This window comes from Pocillopora verrucosa, chromosome 10 (genome assembly GCF_036669915.1).
Source record: "Pocillopora verrucosa isolate sample1 chromosome 10, ASM3666991v2, whole genome shotgun sequence".
NCBI classification, from domain to species: domain Eukaryota; kingdom Metazoa; phylum Cnidaria; class Anthozoa; order Scleractinia; family Pocilloporidae; genus Pocillopora; species Pocillopora verrucosa.
The window spans coordinates 5,357,037-5,377,436 of record NC_089321.1 but is presented as its reverse complement, the minus strand read 5'-3'; the positions used below and the strand labels follow the sequence as shown (position 1 = coordinate 5,377,436).

The 20,400-nt window shown below is 37.1% G+C and overlaps 1 protein-coding gene and 1 long non-coding RNA gene across 2 annotated transcripts; one reads left to right on the top strand and one right to left on the bottom strand.

Annotated features, from left to right (window-relative positions):
* Positions 1–573: 573 nt before the first annotated feature.
* On the bottom strand, positions 574–3,251 carry LOC131773376 (kelch-like protein 2). The gene has a single exon (XM_059089358.2). The coding sequence runs from the start codon at positions 3,041–3,043 to the stop codon at positions 1,247–1,249; it is 1,797 nt and encodes a 598-aa protein (XP_058945341.2). The 5' UTR covers positions 3,044–3,251; the 3' UTR covers positions 574–1,246.
* A 6,321-nt stretch (positions 3,252–9,572) lies between these two features.
* LOC136283852 (uncharacterized) lies at positions 9,573–13,360 on the top strand. The gene is made up of 3 exons (XR_010718951.1): positions 9,573–9,655; positions 10,049–10,122; positions 13,286–13,360. It is a non-coding gene; the product is annotated as an uncharacterized lncRNA (long non-coding RNA).
* Positions 13,361–20,400: the final 7,040 nt, after the last annotated feature.

The window sequence follows — 20,400 nt, the reverse complement described above, 5'->3', positions numbered from 1 at the left end:
AAGGTTCAAACTCTCAAAATCAAGGAAACAAATTAAATATGCAAAGGTGGTTTTGAATTGTAAAGTGGTAACAGGTAGTAACTGCTACAGCTTATATTGGTATCTTCGAGACTGACTTGAACATATCTTGTGGAAAACCATTTTCCACAAATCATTCGTGGTATGTGGTTGCAATGAAAAAAAGACAGATAGGGATGTTCACCCATTGTCAAAAATTCAATCAGACTGAACAAGAGGATACAAGAAGTAAGATGATGCAGGAGTATTTTTGTAAATTTATGATCATCTTAACTGCAATTTGTTTAGCTACATATGGATATAGTTTCTCTGAATTGGTGATTTAATATTTACCAAAACGGTGAGGTAATAAGAAAATAGATGACTTCAACTCATTTAATCCTGCAACGATTACAATATTTTCGGTGTTTCTCGGAGGTGATTAGCAATGGATATTCGGAGTTTGAGTGGTCAACCAGAGCGCGCGCTTTCAACTCTATTGATTGATCAGTATATATTAATGCTTTAAGTTATACACTTTCCGAAACGAATAGAAAATAAGAAACAATGGCAATCTTAAATGTAGAAGAAAACAGATTTATTGTTCGGTCCAACCTACAGTGACGGCCGACTTGGCTCGTTTAAGGTTCGTTCTAGACGTGTCAAGCACGTTTTAGAAGTATCGCACTGTTTACCCTAGCCAAATAAAAAAAATGGATCATTTAAATTATAAGAAATCATGCTCTAGATAGTATACGTGGATTGAGAGATGCTTGTAACTAATTTAAGTTTTTATTTTGGTAAGCCGCTTCAAAAGAACTCTTCAAAAAACAAGCGGACTAGACATCACCGAAACTGTAAGGGGAAAAATTCTTCAAAATAATACTCAACCAGAATACTGGCATCGTTTACGCGCGATACACGTGCGTGCCATTTGCAAGCGAACTTACAAGTTGCGGAAAATGTGTCAGTACCAGTTCCTCTAAACACTGCTCAAGACCTGGTAACATATGCGTCGTTTATTGAGCAGGCAGTTAGAGAAGTCACATTGTGTGTTTGGAGCGATAAGCGTCTAAACATCAAATGCCCAGAAAAGGCGATCAGAGGACTTTTGATAATTCCATTCATCATAACAACGTTATTCGGTCCGTTTTGTCTTTTTCCTTTGTGCCTCAGAGAACACCTGAAGCCATTTTATTTAGAAAAGCTCTTCGTCTGTCTTGATAATTTGCTTAGGCTTTGAAGGACTTTACACAGTGACGGGTTTCCATCGAAGACTAGTTCCTTTAAAAACTCTAAGTTTACAGGAATTCACGAGGTACCAAGTATACATGCCTTGCTCCACAGGTATTTCGGTCACCTCGCTCCACTCGTCCTCTTCAGCATCATAACATTCGATCTTTCCTCTGAATCCTCTCTCGTTCCAAACATAACCATCTACTACATACAACTTATTATCGGCACAGATCATGCTTCCACGACGTCGTGGCATGCGACGGCTGGCTATGGAGTGCCATTTGTTGGTGTTTTCGTTGTACATTTCACAAGATGTTGAAACACAGATATCCTTGGAGCCACCAGTGATAAAAATTTTTCCTTGAGAAGCGACTCCGTAAGCTCGTTCCCTCCCTTCTTGAATATCAGCTACTTTTTCCCACTTGTTTGTGCGTAAGTTATACCTGTTAACGACGGACAGAATCTCGTTTGTTTCTCGATTGATACCACCGATAAGATATATGTAATCAGCATTACTTATGAAGCATGTTCCTTTCCTTGAACCCAAATCAAATGATGTTATCTGCTTCCAGCGGTTGGATTCATGGTCGTATTTGGTGATACAGGATAGATGTTGCTTGCCACAAGATACGACATTCACCATCCCTTCGAGGTGATGGCGGTCTGTCTTAGGAGGAGGCAGAGAAGCACAATCTGAGCAAGATGTTTCAATGTCGAGTTCCAATGAGTACATATCACCTTCATCACTGACAAAAAATTGCAGCAACTCTCGTGTTCCTTCTACCGACAAAGTCTTCCATTGATCAAAGAAGGGATCATATCGTAACAGTGTGCGCTCGTGCTTGGATATGAAGTAAAGTTTTCCATGAGATGAAATTACTTGGTCACATATGAGTGAAGGATTACGTGACTTAAACCACCTTTTTCTACATGGATAGTAACATAGCAGTTGCTCTGGTCCTTTTTGTATACAAGAAACTATAACCGTTGTCTCAAGCGACTTTCTAGGTGGTGCGAATATGGTGTTTTCAGGATTCCCTCTATCAATTGAATTTATAATGTTCCTCACGAGTCTAAAGCAACTTTCACTTTCTCGCACAATGTCACTTGTCGCAATGTGATTGACAAGATAATCACGTGATATATAGACTAATCTGACAAGAGAGAGTAACTCGGCAAAATATTCCATGCGCTCGTTAACATCACACGCAACCCACGCAACAATGACGTGGTAAACATCTTTCTCGGCGTCAATGTTAATTTCATCGCTTGAGATCCATACTTTGACTGCCTCGATCGACAAGTTCAAAAACTCCTCCTCTTTTGCCACAGCAGTGAAATTTGAAAGGATGAATCGCATGGCGAAGGATATCAGTTTCTCACTGCTGTAAATTTGCGCAAAAGAGTAGGTTGATATGCAATTTGAAATGTTCAACTTACTTATTAAATAGTCTTCACATAATTTTTGTAATCCCTGAACGAACAAATAGTCAGCCACTGCGTATAAATGCTGGGCTTGATCTTTGGTCAATATCTGTAAATTTCCGTTGTAAACAAACTCTAAAACGTGTCGTAAGTCAGCCTCAGTAAGCATTTCTAATTGAATTACTCTTTCCGTACTCTCCCTCATTTTACCGTTGAGCAGTATGTCAAAGAATTCACTTGCTTTCGAAAGAACTTGCTTATGAGCATTGATTTCGATGCCATCTTCGACCACCAAAGTAATATCAAAAGGACCGTGACAATCAAGCGTTTCTTGAGGTATAGAGACGTGTTCATCGTCTTCATCATCACTGCTTACTTCCGCCATTAAGACTATTTGACTTTCACGTCAATCGATCCCCACGAAACGTTGCAGATGTATTGTATTCGGAACGGATGCTCGAGCAACGAGGGAGCGTGTATTCCTTCAAACGGACTTTTCACGGAACTACAGGAAGTCGATCGCTAGAGGAGTCATCAAATCCCTTTTGTTTTCAAGTCATACGCATGCCACGGCACATGCATTTATTATCGATGACTTTTCAAACGTTGCGTGAATTACAACATGTCGCTCAATTTATGAAGATAAAATTGGCATAATTATACACATTGTAACTAAGAGCAATAGGTGTGTTAGATTCGATCGGAGGCCCGAGCAAAGTAATCATTTGTATTTTTATCATAATTGTCATTTCTATTTTTACTGTTATTATCACCATTGATATTATTATTTCATGTAATATTATCGATGACATGATGATAAGCAAGTAAAGTGTCTGTACTCTTTGTGACACAAAACTTTTTGCCGCCGATTTTAATATGTATGCATATGTATATATGGATTTCTGAATATACCTAAGGCCACACTGCAATCTCGCCGGAAATTACTAATCACTTGTTTCGTTAATGTTACTTTGAGCCTTCGGGGAACAAATATCGATAGAGTTTTGATTCAGAAAACTTTGCATTTCAGCAGAAATAAATTGACTGAACAATAACGGCGTCTTGCTGCTTCCTTTTATACCAGTTTGAAAAGAAATAAAGGATTTCAGTCGAAGAAAACAAATGATAATATTTGTTATCTCTAGCATTTGAAAGTAGACGCCTTTTTTTCATTGAAGCCGAAATAGGCGACTATTACCACAAGGTAGTTCATTTGATCCTAGAAGTCAGCGCACGTCATCGATAACGCGCTTCGGCCGGAAACAAAACCAAACGTCGCAGAACATGCATGAAAGGCCTGCAGGACCAAACAAAGCACGTTACTATCGAAGTTAACATTACTTATTTATTTAAGAAAACCCTACGTTCATGTGACTCTATCTATCCTCTCAAAGGATAGATGAAAATGTAAAGGTACCAGCAAAATAGCAAAAATGGTTTTCCTCCTCTGTCTTTTGTAAAGGCTGAAAATGAGATTTCTCGGAATACAAACGATCTCATCTTACTATCAGGAGTCAACTAAAACCATTACTAAGACGTGCTTTAACCGGAAACGAACTGAAACGTGTTGACCAGCGCCCCCTCTGAGCAGACAAACCGATTCAGCGACTGGCGTAGGTTCGAAGGCTTGTTTTATCTGCGCCCATTTGTTCAAAGGGCAGCCGGATAACACTAAATAACGTTTAAACCGCTATCCAGCAGTTCAGGATCAACAAAACGTACGTGTCATCCCACGCAATTTATCCAGTGGATGGCGTTATCCACTTTTCGAACAACCGGGACCTAATTCATTAAAAATTTACCTTGTCATACAAAAAAGTGAAGACCATAAATTGTGCGGTATGATTGCGATAGAAACCGAATGAACAGAGTCCTAAAGACTTGCAAAAATATTATTTCCCGTACGATTTCAAAAAGAAACTTATATGCTTGCTACAAAATATATGCACCATGCTGTTTTTTCGTCCGTAGGCGTGACCAAGATTCGTTCCAATTTCATTTCCGGTTTAAGCGCGTGTCAGAGATGGTGTTAATTGACTTCTGTTAGCGAACAGAGAGAGTGATATTTGCACTCATAGCTGTACATAAACAGGTAGAAGATAGCCAATAGCTAATCCATAAGGAGCCGTGCATTTTAATCCTTCCACATATTGGTAATTACCCTCAAACTTAGGTAGGCCGTAGGCCTCAAACAAATAATCGAGGGAATGCTGTGTTTAGTCCTAACTGTAGGCGTTACATGTACTGTAATGTCGAGTGAGTCTCGCTTCCGGTTGAAGCGCGTCATATCATTGACGTGCTCTGACTCCTAGCGTCGAATAAACAAGCCTCTAATAAGATTTGTGAGTTGCCTTTTTCGGCTTTGTTGAAGAAAGGCGTCTGCTCGCACAAGTTTAAAGTAAACACGTGATGTCATGTGTATTCCTAGAAATGTTTTTTCCAAACTGGCATAAAAGGAAGCAGAGACGAGCCTCGATAGTTAATTAATATCTATAACAGAGCTGAGGGGAACAAAGTCCTAACGCTAACAACATGCTCAAGGTAGTGGGACTCTTCGTCTTAATGGCCAGTGCTTTGTCGAAGGAATTAGACGGGAAACCATCTGGAGGAGGAACAGTTCAACAACGGCTCTTTAAACCCGAACATGACGAAGAAAGTAGATTTTCCGTCATCAAAGATGAAGAAGTAAACGCAAATGAAACGAAAAACGAATCTAGTCAAGGTGAAATCCGTTTAGTTTCATTGATAGAAACACTCTCACTTTTACAGCTAAAAATGATGGCTATTATCGTAATGGTTTCCAAATTCAATTGTAAATTTAGACCTAAATGCTTTACAAATGCTCAGTTAAAGTGAATTTTAGAAGTTTTGTCATAGATCATCTACTTCATCTTGAAAAGTTTAACGTGATGTTTTAACTGCGCCACGTGCAGTCCGTTGCTATCTATTTTGGCCAGTCCTGACAATCATCGGTTATAGCGGGGGTGGGGAGGGTTGGTACCCATCTGTTGCCCCTACCCTTTTCTAGGTTCACCGAAAGATTCTTTTCTAGTGTCTACTTAATTCATGATTTTAAAGTTCTAAATCCGCATGATATTGGTTTGTTTTCTCATACTTATGTTTAAGTTTTATCTGCATGTTTTTTCTAGTTCGTTGACGCAGGGAATAAGAATTACGTAAAATCCCAATCAAATGGAACATGAATATTCCCTCGTTATCTCTTGTTTTCTTTCCTTGGGAAAATTGAGGACGAATTAATGGCATGAGAACGTTTTGTGCAGTTTGCCTGAGAGTAATTTATGGAAAATCTTCGTTATTGATTTTCTTAGGTGGTAACACATCAAAGATTCGTGCACGTCGCAGGTCATACCCTTGTGGTCAACGAAGGTACAACGCAAATTTTGATATGTGCTGTGATGGTAAAATCATCTCCAGACGGGGTTTACGGCCAGCGTGCTGCAGAACGAAAGGGTACGACGCAAAGTTTGATATGTGCTGTGGTGGTAAAATCGTCTCCAGACGGGGTTTACGGCCAGCCTGCTGCGGAACGCAAGGGTACGACGCAAAGTTTGATATGTGCTGCGGTGGCAATATAGTCTCCAGATCGGGTTTACGACCGGCCTGCTGCGGAACTCGTGGGTATGACGCAAGTTTCAATAGCTGTTGCTCTGGTCGAGTTTGTTGACAATTTTTTCGACGAGTTTTACATTGTTTAAAGGTGACTGTAAATTCTTTTGTTGTTGATCGTGAATAGAAAATAAAGGCATTTTCGTTTGCCAGAGAGACGGTATTCTGTTTTGCTTGATCTTTAGTTTGTTCAATAGATATCCTCAGTTTATCCAGGAATAGGGAAAGAATATCAAAATGGTATTCATGTTATTTACAAAGAATTATGCTTTTCTCAGTGGGCTTGCCATGTTTGCTACCATTGTGTGCAAAGAGTTTTTGCTGAGGAAAGATGAAACAACGATAGCAAATACTCAAACAAACAAATTATTTAATGTCGAATATTTTAAGGGAATGAAAAATAAATGAAATAAACAAACAAACAAACAAACAAAAAACTAAACAGATATATAGGTAAAAAATGCGCATAAAGCTCTACAAGATAATCTACAAGATAATCAACCGTTCAGACAGCTCATTTTAAAGGTACTAGGCCCTTGCTCCTTTCATTTCTTAATATTAAATCAAAAGCATGCGGTCGTTAGAACGAGGAACCCTTTACGTCTCTCTATCATCCATCATTTTTTCTTCCACCCTCAAAAAACTTGAGCAAGAAAATAAACAGCAGGATACCAATCGTTAGAGGGAGCGCTTCGGAAGCCTAGAAAATAACTATTCCTTTGGCATTTCATACTAACTGCAATACTTGGTAGAATGTAATAGCAAGAAAGTTCCATGGGCTTACATCATATTACCCCGGTATGCATCTTGCAGGACTAAGCTTTCTAGAAATTTCCAGAAACAAGTCATGTAAGTGCATGATGTATAGCTGTTCTTCGAAACAATATACACGATCCTTGACCCACGCCCTCCAACCCACGACACACAGCAATAATCATACTCTTGTGCATCCCAGGTGATATCCTTTTACACAAACCAAGCTTTGCTTTTAGATAACAACTTTCCGACACAAGTGTACAGAGAACTTGGTTATGCATGAGCGCAGTTGAGATATAAAGACAACAAAATACAGTTCTTGCAAGAAAAACTCAGCTAAGGATACAAATCACATTTCTAAGCACCAAGTGGCAGAGCAAAATGTACTTTTTGCTAAAATCACTGTAAAGTGAGTTGACTCACTTGTGTCCTTTCCTACTTGTTATTGGTATACTGTTTTTTATCATATGCCCCATGGAAGAGTGCTTAGCGAGCGCAAGAAACGAGAATTACAAGACCTTACAAGTTCCAACCGGCCCTTTGAAACCGTTTAGGGAAAATGATAATTTTTTCGGCGTAACAGTTGTTAGAAAATTTAAATTTTTTTCCATATCAACCAGGGATATTCCCTTTTCGCTAGCGATATATTAAAGTGGGAATTTTCCTTATAACCCGGTTATAATGCATGATAAAATTGGCATAATTATACATATTGTAACTAAGAGCAATGAGTGTGTTAGATTCGATTGGAGGCCCGAGCAAAGTTATTGTCATTGCTATTTTCACTGTTATTATCATCATTGATATTGCTATTTCTTGTAATATTATCGATGATGTGACGATAAACAGGTAAAATGTCTGTACTCTTTACGACACAAAACTTTTTACCGCCGATTTTGGATTTCTGAATGTACCTAGGACCACACTGCAATCTCGCCGGAAATTACTTGTTAATTGTTTCGTTAATGTTACAGTCGTAGAAAACAAATGATGATATGTGTTATCTCTAGCATTTGAAAGTAGACATCTTTTTTCATTGAAGCCGAAATAGGCAACTATTACCACACGGTAGTTCATTTGATCCTAGAAGTCAGTACACGTCATCGACAGCGCGCCTCAGCCGCAAACAAAACCAAAACGTTGCAGAACATGCATGAAAGGCCTGCAGGACCAAACAAAGCACGTTACTATCGCGGTTAACATTACATATTTATTTAAGAAGAATCAACGAAAATTATTACTAAGACGTGCTTTCACCGGAAACGAACCTGAAACGATTTTGACGAGCGCCCCTTCTCATCAGACAAACCGATTCAGCGACTGGCGTAAGTTCGAAGGCTTGTTTAATCTGCCTTCAAGGGCGGCCGGATAACACAAAATAACGTTTAAACCGCTATCCAGCAGTTCAAGGTCAACAAAACGTACGTAACATCCCACGCATAGTGATTTATCCAGTGGATGGCGCTATCCATTCTTCGAACAACCAGGACCTAATTCATTGAAAATTGACCTTGTCATACAAAAAAGTCAAGGCCATAAATTGTGCGGTATGATTGCGATAGAAACCGAACAGAATCCTAAAGACCTGGAAAAATATTATATCCCGTACGGCTTACTGTTTTTTCGTCCCGTAGGCGTTACCAAGATTCGTTTCAGTTCTATTTCCGGCGTGTCAGAGATGGTGTTAATTGACTCCTATTAGCGAACAGAGAGAGTGATATTTGCACTCATAGCTGTATACAAACAGGTAGAAGATAGCCATGAGCTAATCTACAAGGAGCCGTACCTTTTAATCTCTCCACATATTGGCAATTACCCTCAAACTTAGGTAGGCCTGTATTCTCAAACAAATAATCGAAGGAATAACATGCTGTGTTTAGTCCTAGCTGTAGGTGTTACATGTACTGTAATGTCGGTTGAGTTTCCCTTCCGCTTGAAGCGCGTCAGATCATTGACGTCCTCTGACTTCATATGACAAGAATCTCCTTTTTAGTTACGACATTATTCGAGGTATTCAACAGGCTACAAGCATTTCTTTTTTTTTTTCCTTTTTTGGGGAATCAACGCCGATTGGAGCACAGGAGTTTTCTTGCTCGCTCGCGGGTCCCACCACAACGTAGAAATAGCCGAGAAATTGGGTAAACGTGTCAACAAAAGTGAAAATTTTAACCCCAGAACAACGATGACTACGATTTCTTCAGTAAATACTGATATTGGAGCAGAATTCTTTTCTGTAGGGCTTGAACCCTCGACCTCCCGCAAGGCAGCCCAGCGCCCTACAACCTAAGCAGGCAGTGGTTTAACGACTATCAAAGCAGAAAAAAAAGAAATCAAAAAGTAGGATGTTTATGTCATTGTGCTATACTCGGGATTAAAGAAAATGAAAACCTAAAAGATCTTGTATGAGGCCCAGTCTCAACTTGGCGTATAAATAGTGAAACAGCATAGCTGCAAAATAGAATCCGTCATGGATCACGAAATAAACAATGATACACGATTTTCTGTTTCGAGCTCGATGAGCTTATATTCAGCTTCTCCAATACTGCTGGTGTTACTAAAGTGCACCGTTTTGTTACACACTTGTAGGGCAAGTCACATTTTCACAGGAGTTAAGGTGAGGACAGAATAAGTTAATAGCGACCTAATGCAGTGAATGAGATAAACGGGTATTGACTAAAGATACCAATAGAAATAATTTGAAACATGAGACAAAAGAATGAAAGAAATATAGATCTTGTTTACTCGTCATGAACGCAGGATCGAATCTTAGACCATCGGATTTTACGATCAGAAGTTCTCACATATAACTATAGATTGGTTCAGTAACGATTTATGCATAAAATTCCTGTAGGAAATACTGAGGGTTTCTGTTCACAACGATGCATGGACTACATAGATTTCACAAATTTTGAATATCTTCCTCGGATATTTCTATAAGAAGAGTACTTATGGTTTTCGCTTTAATTCTTTCCAAGGCGCGAAACGATTTAAATATGCTTTTCTCTAGATACAACGAGAAGTCAAGTATTTCCCTTGGAGAAGAAATTTATTGGAGTTAAATTTATTGCAAGTATTCTGGAGGTGAGGAAAGATAATGAAGAATTATATGTAGCATATTATAATCGAAAGACGAGAAATTGGAAAAAAAAATATACATAAAGAATACATATTATTGATGTGAATCCTTTAGATTTGTATCTCCCTCTGGTGATTTCTACGCTTCTGACTGCAAAAATATCTAGCGCTAAATTGAGTTATTTACAAGAAAAAAGCTTACCGTTATTATTTTAAAAAAATTTATGAAGTTGTCACGGTGAGAGCGGAAAATGAAACTTTGAGAGAACTGTAACGCTAATGGGAATATGACCAAAAACAAATGTGTATTATATTGAACGAGGGATATATAGAGTTGATCGCTTGAAGAGAAATTGCATTGGTACAATATAACTCGCGGTGTGAATTCATCCTTGTCGATTCAGTTTTGGAAGAGAGTAATATGTCCTGCTCTGAGGAGAAAAGGGATTTTGCGGATTGCAAGTGTTTTGCACGTAAAGAAAAAGAGCTGAATTTAAATCACAGAATTAATTAATCGCCATGGAGAAACATATAAACAAGTAATAATAATCATCAAAGAATAAAAAAACAAACAAACAAAAATACAAGCGCAATAAGTTTCTTAAAGGAGAAGAGCAATTTTGATCACGAAACTGGGCATTAGACGAGCTTAGAGGTTCGAACTCGTGAATATGTTACCTTCATTTTTTCATCGAAATTGTTGTAAAGAAAAACGTTGTTCTCAATATTTTGAAGCATGTAGAATTGACAAATGACATCGTTTGGAGAATAGAGGGATTCCGTGGATCAATTTCATTCTGCAAATGATTAGAGCTGTAGCGCTCATGTTATTTACAGTGAAAGATCGCAATCTTATTTTTCTTGCGGCGGACAACAATCAACTTTAATACAGTCGAGTTTTCGGTTTATTGTTGTCAGATGACGAAATGTTTCATTGGTTTTTCTCATTTGGCTCGTGGCTCAATAGTTTGCACGCGATGCAATTTCCTAAATTTTTAAACTCCTGCAAGTGATATAACTTGTAACTTATCCCTGTAATATCAATACATTATCCGGCAAACAGGCAATGAGAATACTCAAAGTTTTATCAGGTAGAACTCGTTATCTTTTAACTAACACCAAATTTCCGTATCTACTTTGAAAGAAAACATGTAGCCGCTGGAGGGGAGAATTAACAATTAGATCACGGGAGTTAAAGATTTAAATGTACGTGACCGTTATGCGGCAGGAGCGTGTGATGAGCATGTGACAGAGCTAGATAAACTGCTGTATATAATTATAGCTCTTGTCGAAGTCAAAACCAGCAAATATCTCTCGAAAACAAACGAAGTTTGAAAGAAAGCTCGAGGTTGAAAAAAAATACACAATTCCTACGTTTCCTTTGATATCGTAACATTTGCGATATATGGTAAGAATAACGGTAATATGGTTGTCGGTGAAAGAACCAGAATTTTTTTAGTTTCCAAAACGTGACATATGCATATCCACCTTACGCTGTAAATGTACCATTTATATCTTCACGTATAAAAGTATCAAGGTCGTCATTAGAACCAAATTTATCAACATGACTGTTTTACTTTCCATGTAGGCTTTTATTTTATCTTTTTTTTTTTTGCCTGAAGCTGAATTGAATTATTTTTTTAAGAAAATACTTCTTATAATAATAAATTTTTGCATTACAATGTCCGGGATGGAATTGGTTTTCCAACGAGCTGAGCGTCAGTGCAGCGGATCTCTATTTTCGATGCTCCTATTTAAAAAATTGTATTTGATGCTAATTTTCAATCAATATCTTTACATAAAAAGGATGATACATGTCCGCTTTTGGCTACGAGTATATCGGCTTGAATTGAATAATTTCTTTGAAGGTGTAAAAGATGTCATGAACACTCGATGGTAAAATTCGTATCCCCGCGCGATTATCTAATACCTCATATATGCGTTTGCATTCCTGAACGAGTGTGAGCTTAAGAAGGCTGTACATCAGCCAGTTTCTCTCACACTGTGATCTTTGTTTTGTTTTGTTTTGTTTTCATTTAGGACGAATCTGTGACCTCATCTTTTAACCAAAAATACCAAAAAAGCTTTTATTCATATGACAAGAATAAACTGTTTAGTTACGACATTATTCGAGGTATTCAACAGGCTAGAAGCATTTCTTTTTTTTCCTTTTTTGGGGAATCAACGAGGGACTCAAAAGAAAACACATTTTGCACTCTTTGGTAGCCGATCAGAGCACAGGTTTTCTTGCTCGCTCGCGGGTCCCACCACAACGTATAAATAGCAGAGAAATTGGGTAAAAGTGTCAACAAAAGTGAAAATTTTAACCCCAGAACCACGATGACTATGTTTTTTTCAGTAAATACTGATATTGGAGCAGAATTCTTTTCTGTAGGGCTTGAACCCTCGACCTCCCGCAAGGCAACCCGGCGCTCTACAATCTAAGCAGGCAGTGGTTTAACGACTATCAAATCAGCAAAAAAAAAAAAAAAAGAAATTAAAAAGTAGTATGTTTATGTCATTGTGCTATACTCGGGATTAAAGAAAATGAAAACCTAAAAGATCTTGTATGAGGCCCAGTCTCAACTTGGCGTATAAATTGTGAAACAGCATAGCTACAAAATAGAATCATGGATCACGAATTAAACAATGATACACGATTTTCTGTTTCGAGTTCGATGAGCTTATATTAAGCTTCTTCAATACTGCTGGTGTTACCAAGTGCACTGTTTTGTTACACACTTGTAGGGCAAGTCACATTTTCACAGGAGTTAAGATGAGGACAGAATAAGTAAATAGCGACCTAAAACAGTGAACGAGATAAACGGGTATTGACTAAAGATACCAATAGAAATAATTTGAAACATGAGACAAAAGAATGAAAGAAATATCGATCTTATTTACTTGTCACGAACGCAGGATCGAATCTTAGATCATCGGATTTTACGATCAGAAGTTCTCACATATAACTATAGATTGGTTCAGTGACGATTTATGCATAAAATTCCTGTAGGAGACACTGAGAGTTTCTGTTCACAGAGATGCACGGACTACATAGATTTCACAAATTTTGAATATCTTCCTGGGATATTTCTTTAAGAAGAGTACTTATGGTATTCGCTTTAATTCTTTCCAAGATGCGAAACGATTTAAATATTCTCTTCTCTAGATACAACGAGAAGTCAAGTATTTTTATTGGAAAAGAACTTGATTGGAGTTAAATTCATTGCAAGTACTCTTCAGGTGAGGAAAGATAATGAAGAAATATGTAGCATATTATAATCGAAAGACGGGAAAATTGGAAAAAAAATATACATAAATAATACATATTGTTGATGTGATTTCTTTAGCTTTGTATCTCCCTCTGGTGATTTCACTGGACACCTGCACTTTTGACTGCAAAAATATTTAGTGCTGAATTGAGTTATTTACTAGAAAAAAGCTCATCGTTATTATTTTTAGAAACTTTATGAAGTTGTCACGGTGAGAGCGGAAAATGAAACTTTGAGAGAACTGTAACGCTAATGGGAATATGACCAAAAACAAATGTGTAACATATTGAACGAGGGATATATCGAGTTGATCGCTTGAAGAGAAATTGCATTGGTACAATATAACTCACGTGTGAATTCATCCTTATCGATTCAGTTTTGGGAGAGAGTAACATGTCCTGCTCTGAGGAGAAAAGGGAATTTGCGGATTGCGAGTGTTTTGCACGTAAAGAAAAAGAGCTGAATTTAAATCACAGAATTAATTAATCGCCATGGAAAAACATGTAAACAAGTAATAATCATCATCAAAAGAATAAAAAAGCAGACAAACAAAAAATTAAACGCAATAACTTTCTTAAAGAAGAACAGCAATTTTGATCACGAAACTGGGCATTAGACGAGGTTAGAGGTTCAAACTCGTGAATATGTTACCTTCATTTTTTCATCGAAATTGTTGTAAAGCAAAACGTTATTCTCAATATTTTGAGGCATGTAGAATTGACAAATGACATCGTTTGGAGAATAGAGAGATTCAGAGGATCAATTTTGTTCTGCAAATGATTAGAGCTGTAGCGCTCATGTTATTTCTAATGAAAGATCGCAGCCTTATTTTTCTTGCGGCTGACAACAATCAACTTTTATACAGTCGAGTTTCTCGGTTTATTGTTGTCAGATGACGAAATGTTTCATTGGTTTCTCTCATTTGGCTCGTGGCTCAATAGTTTGCACGCGATGCAATTTCCTAAATTTTTAAACTCCTGCAAGTGATATAATTTGTGTGATCAATTTTCATTCAGCAACTGATTAGAGCTGTAGAGCTCATGTTATTTCTAATGAAAGATCGCAGCCTTATTTTTCTTGCGGCTGACAACAATCAACTTTTATACAGTCGAGTTTCTCGGTTTATTGTTGTCAGATGACGAAATGTTTCATTGGTTTCTCTCATTCGGCTCGTGGCTCAATAGTTTGCACGCGATGCAATTTCCTAAATTTTTAAACTCCTGCAAGTGATATAATTTGTGTGATCAATTTTCATTCAGCAACTGATTAGAGCTGTAGAGCTCATGTTATTTCTAATGAAAGATCGCAGCCTTATTTTTCTTGCGGCTGACAACAATCAACGTTTATACAGTCGAGTTTCTCGGTTTATTGTTGTCAGATGACGAAATGTTTCATTGGTTTCTCTCATTCGGCTCGTGGCTCAATAGTTTGCACGCGATGCAATTTCCTAAATTTTTAAACTCCTGCAAGTGATGTAATTTGTAACTTATCCCTGTAATATCAATACATTGTCCAGCAAACAGGCAATGAGAATACTCAAAGTTTTATCAGGTAGAACTCGTTATCTTTTAACTAACACCAAGTTTCCGTATCTACTTTGAAAGGAAACATGTAGCCGCTAGAGGGGAGAATTAACAATTAGATCACGGGAGTTAAAGATTTAAATATACGTAACCGTTATGCGGCAGAAGCGTGTGATGAGCATGTGACAGAGCTAGATAACGTGCTCTATATAATTATAGCTCTTGTCAAAGTCAAAACCAGCAAATATCTCTCGAAAACAAACGAAGTTTGAAACAAAGCTCGAGGTTGAAAAAAAAATACACAATTCCTACGTTTCTTTTGATATCTTAACATTTGCGATATATGGTAAGAATAACGGTAATATGGTTGTCGGTGAAATACCAGAATTTTTTCAGTTTCCAAAACGTGACATATGCATATCCACCGCACGCTGTAAATGTACCATTCATATCTTCACATATAAAGGTATCAAGGTCGTCATTAGACCGAATTTATCAACATGACCGTTTTACTTTCCATGTAGGCTTTTTTTTATCTTTTTTTTTCTTACCTGAAGCTGAATTGAATTATTTTTTAAGGAAATACTACTTATAATAATAAATTTTTGCATTACGATGTCCGAAATTGAATTGGTTTTCCGACAAGCTGAGCGTCAGTGCAGCGGATCTCTATTTTCAATGCTCCTATTTAAAAAATTGTATTTGATGCAAATTTTCAATCAATATCTTTATTTAAAAAGGATGATTCATGTCCACCTTTTGGATACAGATATAACTGCTTGAATTGAATAATCTCATTGAAGGTGTAAAAGATGTCATGAACACTCGATGGTAAATTTCGTATCCACGCGCGATTATCTAATACCTCCTATATGCATTTGTATTCCCGAACGAGTGTGAGCCTAAGAAGGCTGTACATCGGCCAATTTCTCTCATTACATTTTAAGGACCGAGACGAAGACGTCCTCAGCAAAGGATCAAAGGATATATTACATTATAACAAAATATTTTCATGCACCATGGAATTACCAAATGACTCTGCTAGTCTCGTTTTGATTTTTGTTTTCATTTGGGACGCATCTGTGACCTGTTTTAACCAAAAATGCCCGAAAAGCTTTTGTTCATATGACAAGAATAAACTGTTTAGTTACGACATTATTCGAGGTATTCAACAGGCTAGAAGCATTTCTTTTTTATCCTTTTTTGGGGAATCAACGAGGGACTCAAAAGAAAACACATTTTGCACTCTTTGGGAGCCGATCAGAGCACAGGTTTTCTTGCTCGCTCGCGGGTCCCACCACAACGTAGAAATAGCAGAGAAATTGGGTAAACGTGTTAACAAAAGTGAAAATTTTAACCCCAGAACCACGATGACTACGATTTCTTGATCACGAATGAAAACGAAACCTCGGCAACGACATGATTAATTATTCTGGTTTTTTAAAGAATTTGGAACGTCCTTCCACCTACTCGCGAAAATTGACAGGGTAATCGTCGACGGCGAATAAATTTTTGTCTTCAAATGTTCAGACTACTTATCTCTAAGGTGGTTAGTAGTATCATTTTTAACTGGTTATCTGTTAGAGTTCATTTTAAGTAGATTTACCTTTTCGTGCGATGACGGACAAAATGGGCACGATGTTTGAGTGTTTACATCGTGCGTTGGAATATAAAACTGTGGGCTCAGTAAATACTAATATTAGAGCAGAATTCTGCTCTGTTGGCCTTGAACCCTCGACATCCCGCACGGCAGCCCAGCGCCCTACAACCTAAGCAGGCAGTGGTTTAACGACTTCCACATCAACAAAAAAAATTAAAAAGCAGGACGTTTATGTCATTGTGCTATACTCGGGATTAAAGAAAATGAAAACCTAAAAGATCTTGTATGAGGCCCAGTCTCAACCTGGCGTACAAATAGTAAAACAGTATAGCTACAAAATAGAATCATGGACCACGAAATAAACAATGATACACCGCTTTCTGTTTCGACTTCGATGAGCTCATATTCAGCTTCTCCAATACTGTTGGTGTTGACAAGTGTACCGTTTTGTTACACACTTGTGGGGCAAATCACATTTTCACAGGAGTTAGGTTAGAACAGAATAAGTCAATAAGGACCCATTGCAGTGAATGAGATAAACGGGTATTGACTATAAATACAAATAGAAATAATTTGAAACATGAGACAAAAGAATGAAAGAAATATCGATCTTATTTACTCGTCACGAACGCAGGATCGAATCTTAGACCATGGGATTCTACGATCTGAAGTTCTCACATTAATAAGCTGTAGATTTCTCGTTAATGAGCCATGACATACAGTGGATACATAAAGGATCATCATGCATACTGCTTAGATCATCAATGTCGAAAGTTTCATGTCCTAAATTACATGATATGACACTCGACCATCAAATCTTGTTTGACTCTGTCATAATTTGACACCCTGGATTATGAAATCTTGTTTGCCAAATTGGAGCACTATGGCATCCGTAACGTGGTTCTGCAGTGGTGTAAAGCTACTTTTCTTGCCGCCAGCAATTTGTCCAATTCAATCAAGCTTGGTCTCCAATGCAAACCATCAAGTGTGGCGTCCCTCAAGGTTCGATTTTAGGCCCTTTATTGTTCATTCTGTACATAAATGACCCTAACCCTAATGCCTCCGAATTCACAGACCCTCTACTTTTCGCTGATGACACCAGTATCTTTTATTCTCACCCAAACCCAAATTGCTTAGAATCCGTACTTAATGATGAACTCCAAAATATTGATGTTTGGCAAAAATGCAATAAGCTCTCAGTTAATATAAAGAAAACTAACTACGTAAATTTTAAACCCAGACAGCCGTTCAACAATGTAACGTAACTAAATTCCATGGGGCCTATATTGATCATCATCTCACCTGGAAACACTATATCACCCATGTATGTAAACAAATCGCTAAATCAATGATGTATACAAAGGGTATTATATTCAGGTCTCGCTTTTTTCTATCCTCTACAACCAAACTCACTTTGCACTACACCTTAATTTATCCTTATATCGTCTATTGTAACTGCGCCTGGTCGTCCACATACGTTTCTAACTTAAATAGAATTTATTACTTGCTAAAGCGAGCCGTGCGGGCTATCACCAACTCAGACTATCGAGCCCATTCCGCTCCTTTATTCTCCAAACTAGGAATTTTAGATATTTTCCAAGTCAATACGTTTGAAATCGCCAAATTCATGTTTTATTATAGAAATAACTTATTGCCTCCATTGCTACTCAATCTTCTTGTAACGAATAGCCAAATTCACAACTATGGTACCAGAACAGCCAGTAATTATCGAACGCATTTGTACCGTACAAATCTCAAGCAATCTACAATTCTCTAGCAAGGTCCTAAAATTTGGAACTCTCTTACTGTTTCAGTCACTCGTTCAGAGTTTTCACTTAAATAATCACTAAATTGGCCTACCCGCACATTCGCAGCACTTTTTCTTTACTTTATTTATTAATGTAAGTGAGGTGACTCCTCCATTAGCCCAGTGGCTTCCTGGGTCTCCTCGCCTTCTAGCTATAACAGCTGTAAAGAAATTTTTTCTATTGTGTAAATAAGGGAAATAAAAGTTGATGATGATGATAATGATAGAAAGGAAATTTTTAGGCTCTTTCGTGACAAAGGAAAAAATTTTTAATCGACGACCCAAAAAAAAACCATATCCGTCAGATCAGGTTAGACGACAGATTAAATATCAATGCTGACATGTAGATAAACATACCAGACCTTGAGGTAGCTTATTATCTTCCCATGAGGGATTTACGAAGCTGCAGCATTTCTGATTCCACCATCAAATGCGTCACTTGTCTGTAAGAACTGTTATACAATTATGTATGGTTTAGCTTACTGCATCCAAACTCAGGAGACAATTCTGGCGCTCAAAGAGACAGAGAGCTAGGGCCTCAGATTTCTCCTCCAACTTAAAGACAACTGGTTCAGTAACAGTATATTCATAAAATTCCTGTAAGATACACTGAGGGTTTCTGTACACAAAGATGCATGGAGTACATAGATTTAACAAATTTTGAATATCTTCCTCGGATATTTCTTTAAGAACAGTACATATGGTACCGCTTTAATTCTTTCCAAAACGCGAAACGATTTAAATATGCTTTTCTCTAGATACAACGAGAAGTCAAGTATTTTTCTTGGAAAAGAACTTGATTGGAGTTAAATTTATTGCAAGTATTCTTGAGGTGAGGAAAGCTAATGAAGAAATATGTAGCATATTACAATCAAAAGGCGAGAAAATTATAAAAAAAAGTATACATAAAGAATACATATTATTGATTTGATTCCTTTAGCTTTGTATCTCCCTCTAGTGATTTCGCTGGATTATAACAAGTAATAATCAAAAAAAGAATTGAAAAAACAAACAAACAAAAAAACAAGCACAATAATTTTCTTAAAGAAGAACAGCAATTTTGATCACGGAACTGGACATTATAGGAGGTTAAATCTTTAAAACGCGTGCGTATGTTACCTTCATTTTTTCATCGAAATTGTTGTAAAGCAAAATATTATTTTTGATATTTTCAGGCACGTAGAATTAACAAATGATATCATTTGGAGAATAGAAGGATTCAGAGGATGACAGTTTAACAGGTACAAATCAATCTTCATTCTGTAACTGATTAGAGCTGTTTAGAGCTCATTTTATTTATAAATAAAGGTCGTAATCTTAATTTTCGTGCAGCTAACAACAGTTAAATTTAATTTCAGTCGAATTTTCTCGGGTTTTTGTTGTCAGACGTGAAAATATTTCACTTACATACACTTATAAATTTCATTGGTTTCTGTATATAATTATAGCTCTCGTCAATATCAAAACCAGCTATTATCTCTCGAAAACAAACGAAGTTTGAAACAAAGCTTGAGGTTGAATAAAAAATACACAATCTGTACGTTACTTTTGATATCGTAACATTCACGATATATAGTAATAATAACGGTAATATGGTTGTGGGTGAAACACCGGAATTTTTTCAGTTTTCAAAAAGTGACATCTCCACCGCACGCTGCAAATGTACCATTTATATCTTCACATGTAAAGGTATCAATGTCGTCATTACAGCCGGATTTATCAACATGACAGTTTTACTTCCCATGTAGGCCTTTTTAAAAAAAATTTAAATTTTTTTAACTGAAGCTGAATTCAATTCTTTTTTAAGGAAATAGTAGTTCTTGTAGTGAGAAATTGTTGTATTTCAATGTCCGAAATTGAATTGTTTCCCGGCAAGCTGAGTTTCAGTGCGGTGAGTCTCTGTTTTCGATGCTCCTATTTAAAAATTGTATTTCATTCAAATTTACAATCAAAACTCTTGAATAAAAACGATTACTTTCATCCTCTTTTTATTTTTAACAAAATAGCTCAGTACAACCGATTTAATTTTATTTCTAGCTATGGCAGAAGGTAACCTCCCAACAACGGGAGGAGAACTGGAGG